The sequence below is a fragment of the Herpailurus yagouaroundi genome, unplaced genomic scaffold, assembly GCF_014898765.1.
Source record: "Herpailurus yagouaroundi ecotype Mexico unplaced genomic scaffold, PumYag 195, whole genome shotgun sequence".
Classification (NCBI taxonomy): domain Eukaryota; kingdom Metazoa; phylum Chordata; class Mammalia; order Carnivora; family Felidae; genus Herpailurus; species Herpailurus yagouaroundi.
The window spans coordinates 6917438-6938180 of record NW_024412426.1 but is presented as its reverse complement, the minus strand read 5'-3'; the positions used below and the strand labels follow the sequence as shown (position 1 = coordinate 6938180).

The 20743-nt window shown below is 43.1% G+C and overlaps 1 protein-coding gene across 2 annotated transcripts in view; it reads left to right on the top strand.

Annotated features, from left to right (window-relative positions):
* LOC121011792 (torsin-1A-interacting protein 2-like) overlaps positions 1-3064 on the top strand; it is a 31901-nt gene extending 28837 nt beyond the window's left edge. Inside the window, exons 4-5 of one of the 2 annotated variants that reach the window (XM_040446473.1) lie at positions 989-1090; positions 1856-3064. In XM_040446473.1, the coding sequence (XP_040302407.1) occupies positions 989-1090; positions 1856-2646 (893 nt within the window). In that variant the 3' untranslated portion in view covers positions 2647-3064. Of the gene's footprint in view, positions 1-985; positions 1091-1855 lie in introns of both variants that reach the window. The other variant, XM_040446472.1, reaches the window with a different exon arrangement.
* Positions 3065-20743: the final 17679 nt, after the last annotated feature.

Genomic DNA, 20743 nt, shown 5'->3' with positions numbered 1-20743 from the left:
TTGGTGTCTCACCCCACACCTACATTTTTACATAGTTCATAAATTTTCTTAATCTTGTATTCCTTACTTTTCATGATTCCATCATTAAGAGTTCCAAACCTACTTTTGTGAGCTATTTTGTACCTGTACAGTAATCTCTCCTGTCTCAAAACTTAGGGCCTTCGTTATGTGTATGCTTGGGGTCTTGAGCCATGTGACTTGAACCCTGGAATTAGAGTGTCCTTGCCCTGTGATGTTGAGTCTTGCGTACAGCTAATGCTTCTTTTGTTTTTTAAATTTTTTTTAAATGTTTTATTATGTATGCTTTATCTTTTAATAGCTGCCACATATTTATTTAAAGTAAACTCTGCGCCCAGTGTAGGGTTTGAACACACAACCCTGAGATCAAGAGTCTCATGCTCTACTGACTGAGCCAGCCAGGTGCCCCCAGCTAACACTTCTGAAATCCCTTTTTACTTATTTATTTTATTATTAATTTTTCTTTTTTTAACGTTTATGTATTTTTGAGACAGAGAGAGACAGAGCATGAACAGGGGAGGGTCAGAGAGAAAGGGAGACACAGAATCCGAAACAGGCTCCAGGCTCTGAGCTGTCAGCACAGAGCCCGATGCGGGGCTCGAACCCACAGACCGCGAGATCATGACCTGAGCCGAAGTCAGACGCCCAACTGACTGAGCCACCCAGGCACCCCATAAAATCCCTTTTTAATTTTAAACATTTTGTCGAAATACATTGTAGATAGGTTTGGCCGCAATATTAGGGTGCTTGTTTCTTGTCCTTGATGTAAGGGCCAGTGAGGACTTCATTTTATTGTTCTACGTAGAATAAAAGTAATAGCCTTAAGGAAAAGACAGGAAAAAAGTTAGCTTTGTATAAGAAAGTATAGAAATCCTCTCAGCCTAATAATTCTTTGATTTGGTAAGAGGCCTAGAGTGTATGATACCCCGTTAGCATATTGTCTAAAGAGAACGTTCCTTTTCCCCAGCAGAGGCTGAAAGTCATCAACAGGAAACACAAAGGTTGGAAGAAAAGAAAGAGAGTGCACTGGATACCAGAAGAAAGATGAATAAAAAGGATTATTTGCGTTATGGTGAGAACAAAATTGGTCCTACTGCAGTGTCGATTCACATTCAGAAATCCTCAGAGAAAACACCTAGAAGACTAGCATTTAAACAATTTCATTGTTTTAGTATTTTTGTTTTTATTTTACTTTGTTTTAATTCCAGTGTACTGAACATACAGTGTTCTGTTAGTTTCCAGTGTGCAGTATAGTGATTCGCAATTCCATACAACACCTGATGCTCATCACAACAAGTGAATTCTTTAATCCGCATCACCTATTTCACCCGCTTCCCCTCTGGTAACCACGTTGTTACCATCCTGGTTATCTGGTAACCGTAATATTTTGACATCCTGAACAAAATGAGAATTCCCATAGGAGGAAGGACTTTTCGTAAATAAGAAACTAAAATACTTTTTACAGAGTATTAACTTTCCACGTGGCATTTTTACATTTTGACCCTTTAGGAAAAAATGGCCTATTAGAAGTAATAGGTACTTTGAGAGGGAGGAGGACTATCCTGATCATTTCTAAATTGCATCATTAGTTATAGCAACAAATACATAAACTTACCTTTTAACAAAAATACTGTATCATCAAATAATTAAATGTAAGAAATTAGAGAAGTGTTTCTGGTAGACCTAAATTAGCTCAAAGTTTAAAGGATTCAGGCGAAAGAAACTCCCCACAATTAGTAAAATCTGGCAGTATCTCTAACTCATTTCAGTTTACCACAGATTTTATTTCTGATCCACCTTCTCTCTAATTTTGTGTTTTATTTTCCCATTCTGACAGGCTCCATCTTTTTTGGCTCTGTGGTCACGACTCTTGTTTTGCTAAATTGGGGTAATAGCTACTATTCCTCTTCAGCCCAGCAAGTGCCCAAAAATCCAGCTTTGGAGGCCTTTTTGGTTCATTTCAGCCAACTGAAGGATAAATTCCCAGGCCAGAGTTCCTTTTTGTGGCAGAGAGGACGTAAATTTCTCCAGAAACACCTCAATGCTTCAAACCCCACTGAGCCAGCCACCATCATATTTACAGCAGCTCAGGAGGGAAGAGAGACCCTGAAGTGCCTGAGCCACCTCGTTGCGGATGCCTATACCTCTTCCCAGAAAGTCTCTGCCATTCAGATTGACGGGACTGCAAGAACCTTGCAGGACAGTGACGTGGTCAAGCAGTTGGTTGACACGGAGCTGAGCTCAGGATTTGAGAATGGCCAGAAGGCTGCTGTGGTGCACCACTTTGAATCCCTTCCTGCAGGCTCTACCTTAATCTTCTACAAGTATTGTGACCATGAGAATGCTGCCTTTAAAGATGTGGCCCTGGTCCTGACTGTTCTCCTAGAGGAGGAAACATTAGAAGCAAGTGTCGGCCCAAGGGAAACTGAAGAAAAAGTGAGAGATTTCCTCTGGGCCAGGTTTACCAACTCAGACACTCCCAGCTCCTTCAACCACATGGACTCTGACAAATTGAGTGGACTCTGGAGCCGGATTTCACACCTGGTGCTGCCCGTCCAGCCTGTGAGGGACATCGAAGAACAGGGGTGCCTTTTATACTTAAGCACGGAGTTGGTTTTTGAGGCCTAGATTTATTAAAAAGTTAGTTGAAGAGCCTTCTGTTTCTGTGGAAGGAGGTTATGAAAAGCCTGGAGAACACAAATGAGCTTATTTTAGAAAAAAATTCTCATTTTTTACCTTTTGTAAAATCTTTCTAAGCTTGACAAAACTTGACTTTTTTCCCTGGCCTTTGAAGCAAATCAGGTTTGAAATCTGCATAGAATATATAACTGAGGCTTTTTTTTTTTTTAATCCAGAAATAGAGCAACAGAATGATTGCATGGGAAGATAATCTTCTCAGAATGACTAAAAGTGATTTTTGTTTTCTTGAGAGTCTAAGGAGTCTTTTGGGTAGTGTTTGGACTGAACTACAGCAGTTACAGTTATGAAGCAAGGATAATTTAAAAAATGTTTTTTCTATCACATATTAAAGTATTTTAAAAACTGATTTTAATAACCTAGTCATGGGATTACATCTTCTACTAATTTGCATTTTTGAATAGTTTGAAAAGAAATATGAATTCAAGTACTTAACTGTATGTAAGGCACTGTGCTTTTATTCCATTAATGGGCTAAGGTAAAAGCAACTGTTCTTAAGAAATGTTCTTGAAAATTGGAAACAAGGGAAGGAATTAACTATAACCATTGGAAATGAAGAAATTCCAGTTGGCTGTATCTTTACTTCGCTTTCTTGAATGTTTTAGAACCATGATTTCCAAGCTATGTCTACTGGCAACCCTATTCTTTTTATCAGGGAGGTTCTGCATTTGATTGCTTCAGGTAGTGGGATTCTCCATAAGATGTAATTGGAACAAAGAGTTCCACTGATAATGAAATTTGAAAATTGCTGATTAAGTGAAAAAAAAAATCTTAGAAGATAGGAAAATGGGTAGGAAAATGATGAATGTATTAGAACTCATGAGCTGGAAGAGGATGAAATATAGGTTTATTGTATAGACATGCTGTTTATGAAAGATAAAGACCTATAGATGAACAGCAGAATGTATAAACTAGTATTTACTAAGCATATATATATATGTATATATATATATATACACACACACATATATATATATTTTAAGCGAGTGTGTGTACAGGAGCGTGTGTGCAGCAGAGTGAAGGGGCAGGAGAGGATAGAGAAAGAGGCAGGGAGAGAATCTCAGGCAGGCTCCACACTCAGAGCAGAGCCTGACGCAGAGCTCAGTCTTGTGACTGTGAGATCATGACCCGAGCCGAAATCAAGAGTTGGGTGCTTGAGGTGCCTGGATGGCTCAGTCGGTTAAGCAACTGACTTTGGCTCAGGTCATGATCTCGCGTTCGTGGGTTTGAGCCCTGCGTCGGGCTCTGTGCTGACAGCTCAGAGCCTGAAACCTGCTTCGGATTCTGTGTCTCCCTCTCTCTCTGCCCCTCCCCCACTCGTTCTCTGTCTCTCAAAAATAAATAAACGTTAAAAAAAAAAAAGCGTGGGATGCTTAACCTATTGAGCCACCCAGGCACCTCAGTATTTGCTAAGCATCTCTCTGATGATTTTGTTAATTTCTCTTAATCATCATTTCTGTCTCCCCTGAAGGGAGTTTTATAATTGTCTAGGATGACAGTTTGAGTACAATTTAAGCAGAATAGAGTTTAATAACTAATTGAATAGGTTTTATATGGGTGTGGTAGCATAACTTTACCATGCTGGTTTACTTGCTGTGCAGTGATGGCATATTATATAATGCAGCCCATTTCTTAACTAGATGGTTAGAAATGCAAGAGATACTATACTTAGTAAAAGGAAGCAGACATGGAAAATAGATTCTAAGAGGTTTTATTTTTTTATTTTTTTTTTTTAACGTTTATTTATTTTTGAGACAGAGGGAGACAGATCATGAACAGGGGAGGGTCAGAGAGAGGGAGACACAGAATCTAAAACAGGCTCCAGGCTCCAAACTGTCAGCACAGAGCCCGACGCGGGGCTCGAACCCAGGGACCGCGAGAGATCGTGACCTGAGCCAAAGTCGGCCGCTTAACCGACTGAGCCACCCAGGCGCCCCTGATTCTAAGAGGTTTTAATGACCAGTATTAATTGTTGGACCGTGTTCTGTGATTGCAAGTAAGATTGAGAACAGTGTTTATGGAGACAATAGTTGTTGGTTTGCCTTGCAGCTCTGAAAGCAGAACTCTAGTAAAATTATCTTGACCCAGAGAAGGGTCTGTTCCATGACATGGCATGGCATGGCTATAGGAACTATCACCATGATCCTGTAATATTTCAACTAGGTTTCGGCCTCTCTGCTGCTGTGAGAGAAGAATATGTATATATAATGTGTGTGTGTGTGTGTGTGTGTGTGTGTGTGTGTGTGTGTGTGTGTGTATCTTCCTAGTGTTTCCGAAAATCCTTCCAGGTTTTAATCATGTGATTTCTTTTGTACATTAATCATATTGCCGATTAAAGCATGAAAGAAGTCACATGATTAAAGCATGTAAGGATTTTCAGAAACACTAGGAAGATACAGGGATCTTTATTGATACCTAAAAAGAGATCACAAAGACATAGGGGAAGAATCTATTGGAAAATATCTGTCACAGGAAAAACACATAAATCTATTCTAACCACGGTCTTAAGTGGTGTTCAGTTGAGTGCAGGGGCACACCTAAAGGAACTATTTTCATTTGTGACTCTGTGAAGGAATCTTTCAAATAGATTTGAGGAAAAACCTGCTTGAACAAGAAGATAAACCATAGTGAATATAGTATCAATATCAATCCAATATAAAATCAGAGGAAATTGAAGAAAAATCTATATACTAATGTTTGAATTTTTTTTTTCTGTATTTCTAGATCTCAGGTGTCAGCTAGCATTCTGTCACACAAAACCAATGGTGCCTTGTAGAATTGTTCTGTTGGTCTGCTGACCTGTGCTACCTCAGATCTATGAAGAACCAGTATAAAATGTGCATATATATCAGTGATTCAGAACACAGACGAAACAAAAATTTTAGTTTCTTCATTCAGTTGAATATGGTTTTTCATCATTTCCTTTTCATACGATTAAGAAAAAGGTTTTAAAATGGCACTTTTTTTTTTTAATGTTTAGCCTGTATTAAAAAACACTTTTCCTTCCATGTGTAAGTGCAATCATCTGAAGCTATTGTCAGTTTTCTGTTCGCTATTTCAAAACTTATTTTAAAAAGCAGTATATTAGCTCTGGATCTATTCATGAATAAAATGATTATTTTTAAAGCATAAAACTTTATATTTTTTTAATGTACCAATTAAAATCGATTATCTAATGTACTCTTAAGTTCATTTCTATTCAGTTCTTCTTTTTTTAAGTTTCCAGATTTTCTTTTGCATATCTAGTAGTTCACCTTTCATTACTTTTACAGTTTGTTTATTTGTTTGTTTGTTTGTTTTGACTTAGAACAGGGACTTGTGGACCTATGATACCATACATCATTGTTTAATTATTATCACAGAACAATTCTAATGACTACATTCTATGTTAATATAAATTGCTTCTTGAGTGGTACCAGAGTTCTAGAAGAAACTGGTGTAGAATCAGACACTGTCTCTGGACTTTGGAGTTTTTTCCCCCTGTGAGGTAACTTTAAGTTTCCCAGCTAGCTTCCAAGTTGGCAGAGAAGTTCCAGGAAATTCCTATCACCGAAGGTAGTAATGCTGTTGTTTCTATTTTTTAAATTAATAAAACAGTTTCAATGTAGTTCATTTGAAACCCTCCAAACTTCAGGTGGTAAGGCTCAGCAGGCCTGTGACCTATCATCGTCCAGCCAGTGACCCAGTTGAACAGTGCTAGGTACTGTGGTGCTTTGGAGCCTTTCACAGTTTGTTTGTTTTTTTTATTTTTTTTTTCAACGTTTATTTATTTTTGGGACAGAGAGAGACAGAGCATGAACGGGGGAGGGGCAGAGAGAGAGGGAGACACAGAATCGGAAACAGGCTCCAGACTCTGAGCCATCAGCCCAGAGCCTGACGCGGGGCTCGAATTCACGGACCACGAGATCGTGACCTGGCTGAAGTCAGACGCTTAACCGACTGCACCACCCAGGCGCCCCCTTTCACAGTTTTTAATTGTTGGAGTTATACTTTTATCTGTTAAAACAATAAGCATAATGAGCATTGATGGTAAAATAAAACAAACATGTGAAAGTGATCATTCATCAAGGTGATCTTCACTGGGACTGTTTTTTGCATGCATCTGACCAGAATTTTTATGTGTAGCTTACATAGGTGTTGAACATTTCAAAATCTAATGTTAAATAGAAAACATATCCCATTAGGGTTATCTTTAAATGGAAATGAAGCTTATATCCATGCAGTTTATTTGTAGAGAAGTATTTAAAAATAGCAACATGAAGAAACCATTTTTTAGTGTCTTCTATCATTTCTTTTATATCACCACTTACCAGTAAGAGTCACTTGGTGGCCTTGATTGCCAGAAAAGCCTGCTAGCCCATCATGCAGCCAGTCCAAATAAGGACTGACTGGCACCCATGAGAAGCCACCGCCACGGAATTTCCAGGGGTGGGGCTTCCACAGTGGAGGCTGTGCAGCTGTTTGGGATGGGTGCAAGCCCCGCATGCCTTGAGAGCCCTGGCACCACATCCCTTGATGACGTGCATAGGCCACGCAAGTCAGGGCAGCCAGAGACCTGGAACAGAACAAGTGTCTGAAGTATCTGTGTCAGAGGAGCAGGCTCTTGGGCATCTGCCAAGTCCCAAACTTTAACCTACACAAATGCACATGTTGCCCTGAAGACAGAGCTAGAGGAATCTGAAGTGCCTTGTCATGGCAGGGCTAGGCTAGCTGGCCCAGATCTCCTACAGTAAGAGACACCTAGGAGGCTTCATTGGTGGAGAAGCCTGGGGTTCCATCAAGAAGCCAGTCCAAATAGGAACTGTTCCCAGTTTGAAGCTACTGCCTCAAGATTTTTGGAGGGTAGGCTCCCTTCACCCTGGAAGCTGCACCACAGGCTCTGAAGACACAATATCCCAAGGCCTGAGAGGGTGCTGAGTGGTACTGCATATGAACGGACTGTGCAATTTATGGTGGCCAGAGACCTGGGACAGGGCAAGGGTCCAGAGGCCACATCACAGAAGCAGGCTATTAGGGGTATATCTGCCTAATTCAGACCTTAACCTGCACAAATACACATATTTTCCCTTACAGCAGAGCTGGATAAATCTGGACTCTGTTGCCAGGGCAAAGCTGGAGTGAGTATGTTCCAGTTGCAGACACTGAGGGGCTTGATTGCTGTAGAAGTTTGGGACCACATCAGCCACATCAAAACAGGGATTGACTATTGCCAGGTTTTTTTTAGACTTTTTTTTTTTTTAACATTTATTTATTATTGAGAGACAGACACTGAGAATGAGCAGAGAAGGGGCAGAGAGAGGGGGAGACACAGAATCTGAAGCAGGCTCCAGGATCTGAGCTGTCAGTACAGAGCCGGATGTGGGGCTCAAACTCAAACTGTGAGATCATCACCTGAGCCGAAGTCGGACGCTTAACTGACTGAGCCACCCAGGTGCGCCGACTGTTGCCAGTTTCAAGCTGCAGCTTCAACGATTTCCGTGGGTGGCCTTCCACCACACAAGGCTACACAGGTGGTTGGGGACCAGCCTAAGCTCTAGGTCTGTGAGACCACGGCTGCGGCTGCCAAAGGCCAGCTGACCAGGTGAGTATGTGACCGGGCCCATATGTGGGTCATGCCGATCATGGTAGGCAGGGGCCAGATCTCATGAATGGGCCATTGGGGTCAGTGGCATTTACTGCATTTCAAGCCCTAACCTTGACAAATACACATATTCCCCCTGAAGGCAAAGCTGGAGGAATCTAGACTGCCTTATAAGGGCAGGGCCAGGCAGACTAGCTGGGATATCCTCCACTAAGAGACTCCTGAGAGCCTAGACTTTTTTTTTTTTTTTCCTCAAATTTTTATTTAGTTAGTTGGGGACGCTTGGATGACGCAGTTGGTAAAGCATCCGACTCTTGACCTTGGCTCAGGTCATGATCCCATAGTTCATGGGTTTGGGCCCCTCATTGGGCTCTGTGCTGATGGTGTGGAGGCTGCTTGGGATTCTCTCCCTCTCTCTCAGCAATCCTCTGCTTGTGTGTGTGCTCTCTCTCAAAATAAACTTAAAAATTAAATTCTAGTTAACATATAGTGTAATATTGGTTTCAGGAGTGGAACTTAGTGATTCATCACTTACATATAATACCCAGTACTCAACACAAGTGCCCTCTTTAATACCCATCACCTATTCAGCCCAACCCCCGTCTCCCTCCCTCCACAACCTCAGTTTGTTCTCTATACTGAAGAGTCTCTTATGGTCTGCTTCCCTCTTTTCTCCCTTCCCCTATGTTCACCTATTTTGTATCTTAAAGGCCACGTATGAGTGAAATCATGTGGTATTTGTCTTTCTCTAACTGACTTGTTCCACTTAGCATAATACACTCTAGCTCCAAACACATTGATGCAAATGGCAAGATTTCATTCTTTTTTGATTGCTGAGTAGTATTCCGTTGTGTGTGTGTGTGAGTGTGTGTATACGTACATATATGTATGCCACATCTTTTTTTTAAGTTTATTCATTTTGAGAGAGAGAGAGTGTGTGTGTGTGCAAGTGCACGAATGGGGGAGGGGCAGAGAGAAAGCGAGAGAAAGAGCCCCCCCCCGAGTGGGAGCTCAAACTCATAAACCGCCAGATCATGACCTGAGTTGAAATCAAGAGTCCAGCGCTGAACTGACTGAGCCACCCAGGCGCTCCTCTAACACATCTCCTTTATCTATTCATCAGTCAGTGGACATTTGGGCCTAGATTCCTGATAAGCCCTGGATCCCATCAAGCAGACAGTCCAAATGTGGACTTAATAGTACCGGTTTAAAGCCGCCCATTAGATTTTCGAGGGGTGGCTCCCTCTGTTCTGGAAGCCACGCAGGTGTTCGGGGATGGGCTTGAACTCCACAGGCCTGTGAGCTCTAGCTGCCCAACTCTGGCTGGCAGTGTGTGCTGTGCACATATGGGCTGTGCAGGTCAAGGAAGCCATGGAACGTGGAACTGGCAAGTGGCAAGAGAGGCAAGATCTCAAAGCAGGCTCCTGGGGCACCATGGCATCTGCCTAATTCCAAGTCCTAACCTACACAATTACCTATATTTCCCCTGAAGGAAAAGCTGGGCGAATTTGTACTGCCTTGCCAAGGTGGGATGGGCAAACTGGTGGCATATCCTTCACTAAGAGACACCTGGGAGATTTGACTGCAAGAGAAGCCCAGGATGCCATTAGGCATCCGGTCCAAATGGGGACTGACTGTCGCCAGTTTAAAGCCGTCACCTCAGAAAGATTTCGAGGGGCGCTGCCTCTGCCCCGGAGGCTATGCAGTTGGTCGGGAAGAACTGCTGTTACGGTGCGTACTGCTCGTGCACTGTTTGCACTGATGAGGGGAGCCAAGGACCTGGAACTGGGCAATGTCAGGAGATCGCAAGAGGGCTCTTGCAGGGATCCATGGCCTCTAACTAATCTATATAAATGGAAATGTTCCCCCTGAAGGCAAAACTGGAGGAATGTAAATTGCCTTGTCAAGGCTGGATTTTGAAGTCGGGCCAGGGGATTTTCCAAAAAGAGCCAGTTGGGAGCCCTAATTGCTGTTGGAGCCTCACCTATCAGCTAGCCGGTCTCAATGGGTACCGACTGTGGCCAGTTTAAAGCTGCTACCTCACAAAGATTTTCAGGGCGTAGGGGGTAGGCTTTCTGCACCCTGAGTGAGACCAATCAGGCGGTTGAGGTCAGGCTGGAACTCCACAGGCCTGGAGTGCCCCTGCAGGCCAAGGCTGGCTGAGAGATATCAGGATAGCCAGGTGTCTGGAAGAGGGCAAAGTTGGGAGAGGCCTGGACAGGCAGGACTGTGGGGGATAACTGTCATCTGCCTAGTTCTAATCCCTAACATACACACATGGGTACATTCCCCTGAAAGCAGAGCTGTAGTCCTCAGGGCTGCCTTGCCAGGGCTGGACCCTGGGGGCTGGCTGGGGTATCCACCAATAAGAGACACCTGGGAGCCCAATTACCACTGTAGCCCAGTCCACATCAGGCAGCCAGTCCTCCAAGGGCAGGACAGTAGCCCACTTCAGCAGTGTCTCAGTCTGATTTCAGCCGGGGATCTACATCTACCTTTGAGGCAATGCAGGTGGTTGGGCCTGGGCCCTAGCCTCACAGGCCTGGAGGGCTCGGCTGCCCAATGTTGGGTGAAGGGACGTGCAGGTTAGGCTTGCCAGGGACCTGGAAGAGAGCAAGCATCAGGAGAGGCCGAGGTCTAGGAGAAGGCCAGAACGTTGGCCTGATCACAAGGTCTACCTCCCATTGTGTGATATTCCTCCAAAGGCCGATCTGGAGGTTTTTCAGCTCCTTTGTGAGGGAGAGGCTGGGCAGGCGGGACAGAGTATCTCTTGATTGGGAGGCAGTTGGGAGTCCTGGTGTCTTGTGAAGCCTGGGACCATCAGGCAGCAAGTCCGTGTGGAGAGTCACTGGCACCCTTTCACAGCTGGGGGCTCGGAGCAGTTTTCTGACGGCTTCCTCCACCCTGGAATCTATTCAGATGGTGGACATCCTGCCTGAGCTCCAGAGGCCGGAGGGCCTTGGCAGCCGAAGAAATGCTGACCGAGTGTGGATGGCACATGAGTGGGCAGTGCAGGTCCGGATAGCCAGTGACCCAGGACAGGGCAGTGTTGGGTGAGAAGAGACGGTGGTAGGAATACATGGCATCTGATTAATTCCAAGTCTTAACCTACACAAATGTGTATATTCCTCTGAGGCAGTGCTGGAGGAATGTGGACTGCCTTGCTAGGGTGAGACCAGACAGGATGGCTGGGGAACCTCCAATAAGAGACACCTGGGAGCCTTGCTTGATGGAAAAGCCTGGGACCCGTCAAGTCGCCAGTTCGTATTGGGACTGTTAACCGGTTTCAAGCTGTCATCTCAACAAGATTTTAGGGAGGTAGGTTCCCTCTGCTGTGAGGCTGATCAGGTGGTTGGGCTCCAGGTGCAGCCCAAGGCTGGATGACATAGGGTGGACAGTGTGTATTCAGTTTGCAGAGGTCAGGATAGCCAAGGATCTGGAATAGGGCAATGTCTGGTGAGGCAGATTAACAGGACGCAACTTTGGGGTATGTGGCATATGTTTAGTCCCAAATCTTTGTCTACGCAAATGTGCATACTCCCCCTGGAGGCAGAGCTGGGGGAATCTGGCCTGCCTGGCCAGGACTTGCTTCCTGAAGGCTGGGCTGGGTATCTAATAAGAGGTACCTAGAAACCTTGATCACAGCAGAATCCCAGGACCCCCATTAGGCATTCAGGCCACATGGAGCCTTATTGTCACCGCTTTAAAGCTGCTGCTTTAGAAAGATCTTCAGTGGGTCAGCTACTCTGTCAATGGAAGCTATGAGGATGGCTGTGGACTGCCTGAGTTCTGCAGGCTTGCAAGGCCCTGGCTGCCCAAATCTGGTTAATGGGATGTGTATTGCACATACAGGATGTGTAGGGCAGGGAAGGCAGGATTTGGGAGCCGGGGAAGTGTGAGGAGAGACTAGAACACAAATGGGCTCTTGGTTGTCCGTGACATCTGCCCAATTCCAAACCCTAACCTACACAGGTGTTCGTATTTGTCTTCTGAAGCCTGTGCTAGAAGAATCTGGACTGCCTGGTCAAGGTGGAACCTCATGGGCTGGGCTGGGTATCCTTCACTAAAAGACACCTGGGAATCTTGATTACTGGTAAGGCTGGGACTCCATCAGGCAGCCAGCCCAAATGGGGACTGTCACCGGTTTCAAGGTGCGGGCCTCAGAAGGATGTTTTTGGGAGGTGGGTTCCCCTGCCCTGGAGGTTATGCTCATGGTTGGGGATGGCCCAAGCTTCATAGGCTTGGAGGATCTGGCTATCCTTGGCCAACTGAGGGAGCATATATGGTACATGAATGGGCCTCGCTGTTCATAGTGGCCAGAAACCTATTACAGGAAAAGTGTTGAGTTAGACCAGGCCACCAAGGTGAGTTGGTGGTACAGGGCATCTGAGGAATTCCAGGCCCTCATAACAAATGTGCGTATTCCTCCTGAAGACTGTTTTCTTCGGGGAGGCAAATGAATGCTCAGAGACTGAGTTTGTCTTTGTCAACAATATATTTAACACAAGGCATTTGCAAATTTCACAAGCCAATAGCATACAAGATAATGTGTTTTAAAAAACCATAAAGGCATAATCTGAACCAACGATAGAAGAATCACACTATCATTCCAGTAAAGGGGAGATGAAAAAAAAAAAAGTCCAAATTTAGTTGGACCTTATATAAAGGAAATGCACCTTTATATGAGCTGGTATTGGGAGAGCCAGCTTAGCCAACTGGGAGCTGACTTCCAGCTGCCAGTGCAAAAGTAAAAGTCCTGCGTTGATGGAGCCCCGAGCACGTTGCTAGGGAACAAGGGTGATGGTGTTGATGGGCAAGATAATCCTCCAGGAGCCGCTGCATGGTTTTTGCCACTGCTGGTAAAAGAGCCTCCTTTGCTGCTGGAACTAACTGCCCCATGGTTTTCAGGTTGCTATTTCAGCCAATTGTAGCCTCCCCCAGACCAAACACGGTCCAATAGTCCTCAAAAACTCTCCATGGGGTGGGCGCCTGGGTGGCTCAGTCAGTTAAGTGACGGACTTCAGCTCAGGTCATGATCTCATGGTTTGTGAGTTCCAGCCCCACACCGGGCTGTCAGCGCAGAGCCAGAGCCGGCTTCAGATCCTCTGTCCCCCTCTTTCTCTGCCCCTCCCCTGTTCACTCTGTCTCTAAAAAAGAAGTAAACATTAAAAAAAATTGGCAAAGTATTAAAAAAAAAAAAAACCCTCTCTGTATTTGCAGTTCTAAATGTCTGCTTGCCATAGTTGTTTCTTCATATGTTTTTATTGACAAGCCCTAGTGGAGCCCCTCAGCAGCTGAATGACTGAGCTCTTATCTGCAAGGACAGATGAGATGATGACATCCTGACACAACTTACTTCATTTTGTATCACTTTGTTTTGATGCAAAATGAACAAACCTTTCAGAATTCCTAAAAAAAAAAAAAAAAAAAAAAAAGGAAAAGAGTTTTATTAGAGCCCAAGGTAGAACATCTGCCCAGGATACACAATCTTCGCAAAGATCTGGGAAAGGAACATTTGGTGTAGGCTTATATACATTTTTTACAGAAAAAGTTACAGATTATTAGACAAAGGACATTTCATAAAGTTGCAGACCTTAAGTTTCTAGTATATGCCGGGCTGACTGACTTTAAGCTTATGGAAACCAGGGAAGTTTCTTCCTTCTTATCTTTTGTGTTCAGAATACTCCATTTTGGTTACTTTCTTTAATGAAGTAGATGTACAATGTGTGCTCGGGGCAGAAATAGAGCCCATGCTTTGAGGTTTTGCTGAGTCATTTTGACCTTGTTAACTGTTGAAGTATAGCTTCCCTAGGAGCCCAGGAGCAGGGCCCACAAACATTAAAAGTTGAAAGTTTCCATAATCAGTATCAAAACAATTTTACTTCTTTAAAAAAATTTTTTAAAGTATTTATTCATTTTTGAGAAACAGAGTACAAGCGGGGAAGGGGCAGAGAAAGAGGAAGACACAGAACTCGAAGTAGGCTCCAGGCTCTGAGCTGTTAGCACAGAGCCCGACGCGGGGCTCAAACTCACAAACCGTGAGATCATGACCTGAGCCGAGGTCGGACGCTTAACTGACTGAGTCTCCCAGGCGCCCCAAAACAATTTCACTTCTAATGTATGATTTACATTTGTTAAATTTTTTTTTTAAGTACCTTCCTTCCTCCCTCCCTTCCTTCCTTCATCTCCACACTCAATGTGGGGCTGAAACTCATGATCCCAATATCTAGAGTCACATGCTCCACCAACTGAGCCAGCCAGGCGTCCTCTACATTTATTAGAGTAATTTCAGGACATCTAATATTTCTCTGGTTATTTTAATAGTTTCTTTATCTTCCATTCACCTAAATACCTTTTTACCTTCCATTGACATATTTATTACCTGTTCTATTTTTACACATCCTATCTTGTCATGTTCCTTATTTTTCCCTTGACTCCAATAGGCTAACATGAGATTTGGCTTAGGGCATACTATCCTGGTCCAGTTTCCCATGTTGTATGTAACTGGTAAAGAAGGCATCAAGGCCATAGTCGAAGGTCCTTGTAACCATAGGTAGGTATATTCAAAGGTCCAGCAGTTATAAAGGTATTTTGGTTCCATTCCAACAACATATCCTTACAAACATGTTTTCCTTCCATCATAAGGGACCTTTCTGTGGCCTATAGACTCCATTCTCCCTTTTGATATCAGGGAACTGAAAAAGTGTGGTACCCAATATCATGTTTCACCCTTCAGGTGTCAATATTTGATTTCATGATTTCACAGCTATCCAAGGAATCACAACCACTTAGGATGTGTGGTATCTACTCTACTTCTGGTTGGGTTGTCTATTATCTCAGGTGACCAATATTGCCCTGAGATTATAGCTTTTCTAAGATTTCAATCTTAACTTCAACATTGACAATCTACAGTTAGAGAAACATACGTTATGGCACTTTTTTAAGTGTTTCATTATTTTTAGCATTTTCTCCAACTGCTTTATGTCAAATTCCCATTGCTTTGTTTACTTCCATATGAAATTCATTTATGTTTTGTAATATATTGCTAATTTTATCCATCCACATACACAATGTTGACAAAGCTGCCATGCATGTGTGTTCAATTGAGATTGTTTGCTTTCAAAATTTTAAAAATCTAATGTGATTTGATCGATCTGAAATTGAGAAAAAGTGGCTGTCACTGTTCTTCCCATTAAACCTCATATGAGTCCCATAAGGAACTGTAACTGTTTCTTCCCTTTTAGCAAATCTGTTTTGGGCATAGGTTGTAAACTGGGCATAAGTGAAGGTGGGTAAAACTGAGCAGAATTTGGGGATCGATGTCTGGCTTGAAAGTTGTCTATATTAAATTTCAGGGTGGGGCGCCTGGGTGGCGCAGTCGGTTAAGCGGCCGACTTCAGCCAGGTCATGATCTCGCGGTCCGGGAGTTCGAGCCCCGCGTCAGGCTCTGGGCTGATGGCTCGGAGCCTGGAGCCTGTTTCCGATTCTGTGTCTCCCTCTCTCTCTGCCCCTCCCCCGTTCATGCTCTGTCTCTCTCTGTCCCAAAAATAAAATTAAAAACGTTGAAAAAACTTTTTTTTTTAAATTAAAAAAAATAAATAAAGTTCAGGCTATAGGCTACTACTATAGGTCCCGATACAACTGGGAGAGGTTTTATTAACATAGGTTCCCATATTCTTGGGGTAGAAATCTGTGATGTGAGATAGAAGCCTGATGTATATACCATGACAGATAATGATATGTATGCTATGCTAAATTTCCTATGTGTCCTCCATATACCTTATAGGGTGTCCTTGTTCTTTTAAAGTCTGGACATAGTGACTAAGGATCTATTCCTTTTTTTTTTTTTTTTTTAAGTCCCCATGCCCAGTGTGGAGCCCAATGCAGGGCTTGAACTCATGACCCTGATATCAAAACCTGAGCTGAGATCAAGAGTCAGATGCTTAACCGAGTGAGCCACCCACGCACCCCAGGTTCTATTCTTATTTTTATTTTATTTTTTTAAGCTTATTTATTTTGAGAGAGCAAGCGAGCAAACATGAGCAGGGGAGGAGCAGAGAGAGAGGGAGAGAAAGAGAATCCTAAGCAGCCTCCGTGCTGATGGCAAGGAGCCCAATGAGGGGCTCCAACTCAAGAACCCTGAGATCATGACCTAAGCCAAAACCAAGAGTCAGACACTTAACCGACTGAGCCACCCAGCCTCCCCTACCCTTATTTTTGTAATAGGTGAATAGGGATTAAAGAGTATAAATTGGGAGTGTAGTAAATGATCCATTTTTTTTGGTCTATTTATATTTAAAGATCTAATTGCCCATTCTGCATAATCAGCAGCTGCTTTTTTTTTCCCCAAAGAAATGCTAGCACACAAAGTAAATCAGGAATTAAATTGGGTTCATTTTTATGGAGTCTCTTGCCATGTGTGCAATGCTGCATTTGATTCGGTAAGATAAGTATGAAAGTCACCGCCTGGTTGTCTTGGTATATACTCTGGGTTGTAATACCAAAAACCAGTTAGCAGTTCAGGCCAATCTTCATTCTCCACATCAATATCTCTTAGGGGTGCTATAGCAGCAGGTGCTATAATTTCCCCAGTACTATATATATCATTATGTTTTTAAATCAATACTTTTCCTTTTCATTTAGATACTGGGGGATTAATTTAGATGAACTAATTAGTGCTAATCCTTATCTCCGTGGATGCCTGCAATACTAATTTAATAGGAATTTTCCCTTGTTCAGGATCCTTGTTGATTCTTGCAGAAATTAAAGTGGAGGTTGCGACTGCGTTATCGGCTTCCCTAAGTATTTGGTTTCTCGTGGATTGAGGGTTTCCCAGAAAACAGATGGTGCCAATAATGAAGGGTGGCAGAGACAGGTGGGGCTTGGTGATGCTGGTGAGTCCTCAGCTGCAATAAGGTGAGTGGAGGGAGTGGAGCATGTCACAGACAGCGGACTTGTATCTGGACCAGAAGGTGGCATTCCAATTGGAAATTGCTGGTGCTGTGGGAGGAGCATCCGTTGCTACCATAGGGGGTATGGTATCCGACAATGGCAATAGGCCGCATGTTGTATTGCCCACTTAGGACTATTAATAGTTAAAGGTGCGGGGCCTGGGTGGCTCAGTCGGTTAAGCGGCCGACTTCGGCTCAGGTCATGATCTCGCGGTCCGTGAGTTTGAGCCCCGCGTCGGGCTCTGTGCTGACAGCTCAGAGCCTGGAGCCTGTTTCAGATTCTGTGTCTCCCTCTCTCTCTGCCCCTCCCCTGTTCATGCTCTGTCTCTCTCTGTCTCAAAAATAAGTAAAACGCTAAAAAAAAATTTTTTTTTAAATAGTTAAAGATGCATAGCAAATTCATGCCTGCAAAATAAAGGTAGTGTCCTATACATTTTTAATTCTTTCTTGATGTTGTTCTTGCCACTCAAGAAACCCTGTTATCATGGCCCAAAGCATGATTGTACTGCACCATGCTAGGCTAAATATTAGACACCTACTATAAAAGATGGTGTTCTTCATGCCTGAAATTTTTATAGAAGCACCATATTATTTTCCTTAATTGATGTAATATGCTTTTTCCTTTGGTTCCCCAGTAGGTTTTATTGGCAGTAGATCTACTAATAAATAATGATCAATACTTTTCCTTTTAATTTAGATTGTGGGGTTTTTGATTTGGATTAATTAATTAGTGCTAATTCTTATCTCTGTGGGTGTCTACAGTACTAATTCAATAGGAATTTTTCCATCATTTAAAAAAATTTTTTTTTCCAACGTTTATTTATTTTTGGGACAGAGAGAGACAGAGCATGAACGGGGGAGGAGCAGAGAGAGAGGGAGACACAGAATCGGAAACAGGCTCCAGGCTCTGAGCCATCAGCCCAGAGCCCGACGCGGGGCTCGAACTCACGGACCGCGAGATCGTGACCTGGCTGAAGTCGGACGCTTAACCGACCGCGCCACCCAGGCGCCCCTCCATCATTTTTTAAATGGGTGTTTTCTGCATTTTTATTTATTAAAAAAATTTTTTTTAAATGTTTATTATGTTTATTTTTGAGAGCAAGAGAGACAGAGCGCAAGCAGGGGAGGGGCAGAGATAGAGGGAGACACAGAATCCGAAGCAGGCTCCAGGCTCTGAGCTATCAGCACAGACCCCAACGTGCAGCTTGAACTCACAAACCCACAAGATCATGACCTGAGCCACAGTTGGACGCTTAACTGATGAGCCAGCCAGGCACCCCTATTTATTTATGTATTTTTAAATGTTATTTATTTTTGAGAGCGAGTGAGAGAGAGTGTGAGCAGGGGAGGGGCAGAGAGAAAGGGAGACAGAGGATCCAAAGCAGGCTCCGCTATGACAACAGAGAGCCCTGTGCAGGGCTCGAACTCACGAACCATGAGATCATGACCTGAGCTGAAGTCGGAGGCTTCACTGACCGAGCCACCCAGGTGCCCCAATTATTCCGTCCTTTCTCTATCTATGGTTTAAAGATCTTGCCACCTCCCAGACTGTTTCAGTCCCAGCTTTCATATCTGGATCGTTAGTAAGCAACCTAAACTTCTGCTGGAGTAAGCCATTATATCTTTCAATTGACCCAGAGGCAGTTGGGTTACAGGACAAGAGGAAATTCCACATCGTGCCTTGTTCCATAACCCATTCTGATATTCCTCTTTCTGTGAAGTGGGTGCTCTGCTGATTTTATGAAGGCTGGGATACCATAGCAAGCATCTCTATTTCTAATGCTTTGATGGTGCACTTTTGATGATTTTTCCTGTAAGGATAGAGTAATCCTATTCCTGACCATGTGTCTACAATGATGCACATGTACAGTTTATTGTCTGACGTAGGCATGGATCCTATATAATCAATTTGCATAATTTTTTTAACGTTATTTATTTTTGAGACAGAGAGAGACAGAGCATGAACGGGGGAGGGTCAGAGAGAGGGAGACACAGAATCTGAAACAGGCTCCAGGCTCTGAGCCGTCAGCACAGAGCCCGACGCGGGGCTCGAACTCACGGACCACGAGATCATGACCTGAGCCGAAGTCGGCCGCTCAACCGACTGAGCCACCCAGGCGCCCCTGCACTGGCCATTTCTTAAGTAACTTTAACTCCACATAGACAATATGCCATTGTGGCACATCATGGGGCAGCCTGCCTTGGGACTTTATAGTTCCCTCCTCTGAAACTTTCCTGGAAGTTTCACACACTGAAAGCAGAGCTAGTCACTGTAGAGAAAGAAATTGAGCGAGTAATTGAGTGGTAAGAGATCTGCAAAGAGAGAAAAGATCATAGATTAGAATGAAGATGAACAAACAGAAAAGAACAAATTGAAGCACATGTCCCCACACACCATTAAATCAGTCCTCCCAAAGCTGGAAATAGATCAGTCCAACAGAATGTCTGTGCTTCATTTGTCTGATGAAAAATAAGAATTCTTTCCTTTAACAGACTTACGTTAGATATTGTCCCATTTAGTTTACATAGAAGCAACAGTTTTCACTGACGATTGCACAAACTCCTTGTGGGGCAGTCCATGTACCTAGGACATGACAATGTTGGAGTACCACTCAGGCTAAGATGTTAATTTCTGACTGGAGTATTTTCTGGTCATGGACACTATACCTTGTTGTTTATCCCATCTTCCATACTGCATCTACCAGATATTCACATCTGCAGGAATGAAGACCAGTTCAAGTTCTTTTGCGCTATCTAGATGTTGACAGAACCAACAGTCAGACGGATCAGTTACTGTGGTCAGGATTTGCTAAGCTGGCATAAGAGGGTGTTTGGCCTGTACCTGACCTTTTTTTTTATTCTCAAGAAACTAACAATACGCTTTATTCAAATTTGCACCTGAGATCTGAAAAAATTAGCCAATTAAATAAATACATTGGTCATATAAATATTTAATTCATTTCATGCCAAATTAATGAATATGGCTGTTTTCCCTTAATTTTTTTGTTACTGTTATCTGAAGGACATTTTTATTTTAGCTGTATTTCTATATTTTATTTAATTTATTTTTTTTAATTTTATTTTTAATTTTTTAAAAAATTTACATCCAAATTAGTTAGCATATAGTGCAACAGTGATTTCAGGAGTAGATTCCTTAGTGCCCCTTACCCATTTAGCCCATCCCCTCTCCCACAATCCCTCCAGTAACCCTCTGTTTGTTCTCCATAAATGTGAGTCTCTTCTGTTGTCCCCCTCCCTGTTTTTATATTATTTTTGTTTCCCTTCCCTTATGTTCATCTGTTTTGTCTCTTAAAGTCCTCAAATGAGTGAAGTCAAATTATTTTTGTTTTTCTCTGACGAATTTCACTTAGCATAATACCCTCCAGTCCCATCCACGTAGTTGCAAACAGCAAGATTTCATTGTTTTTGATTGCCGAGCAATACTCCATTATATATATATATATATATATATATATATATATACCACATATATATA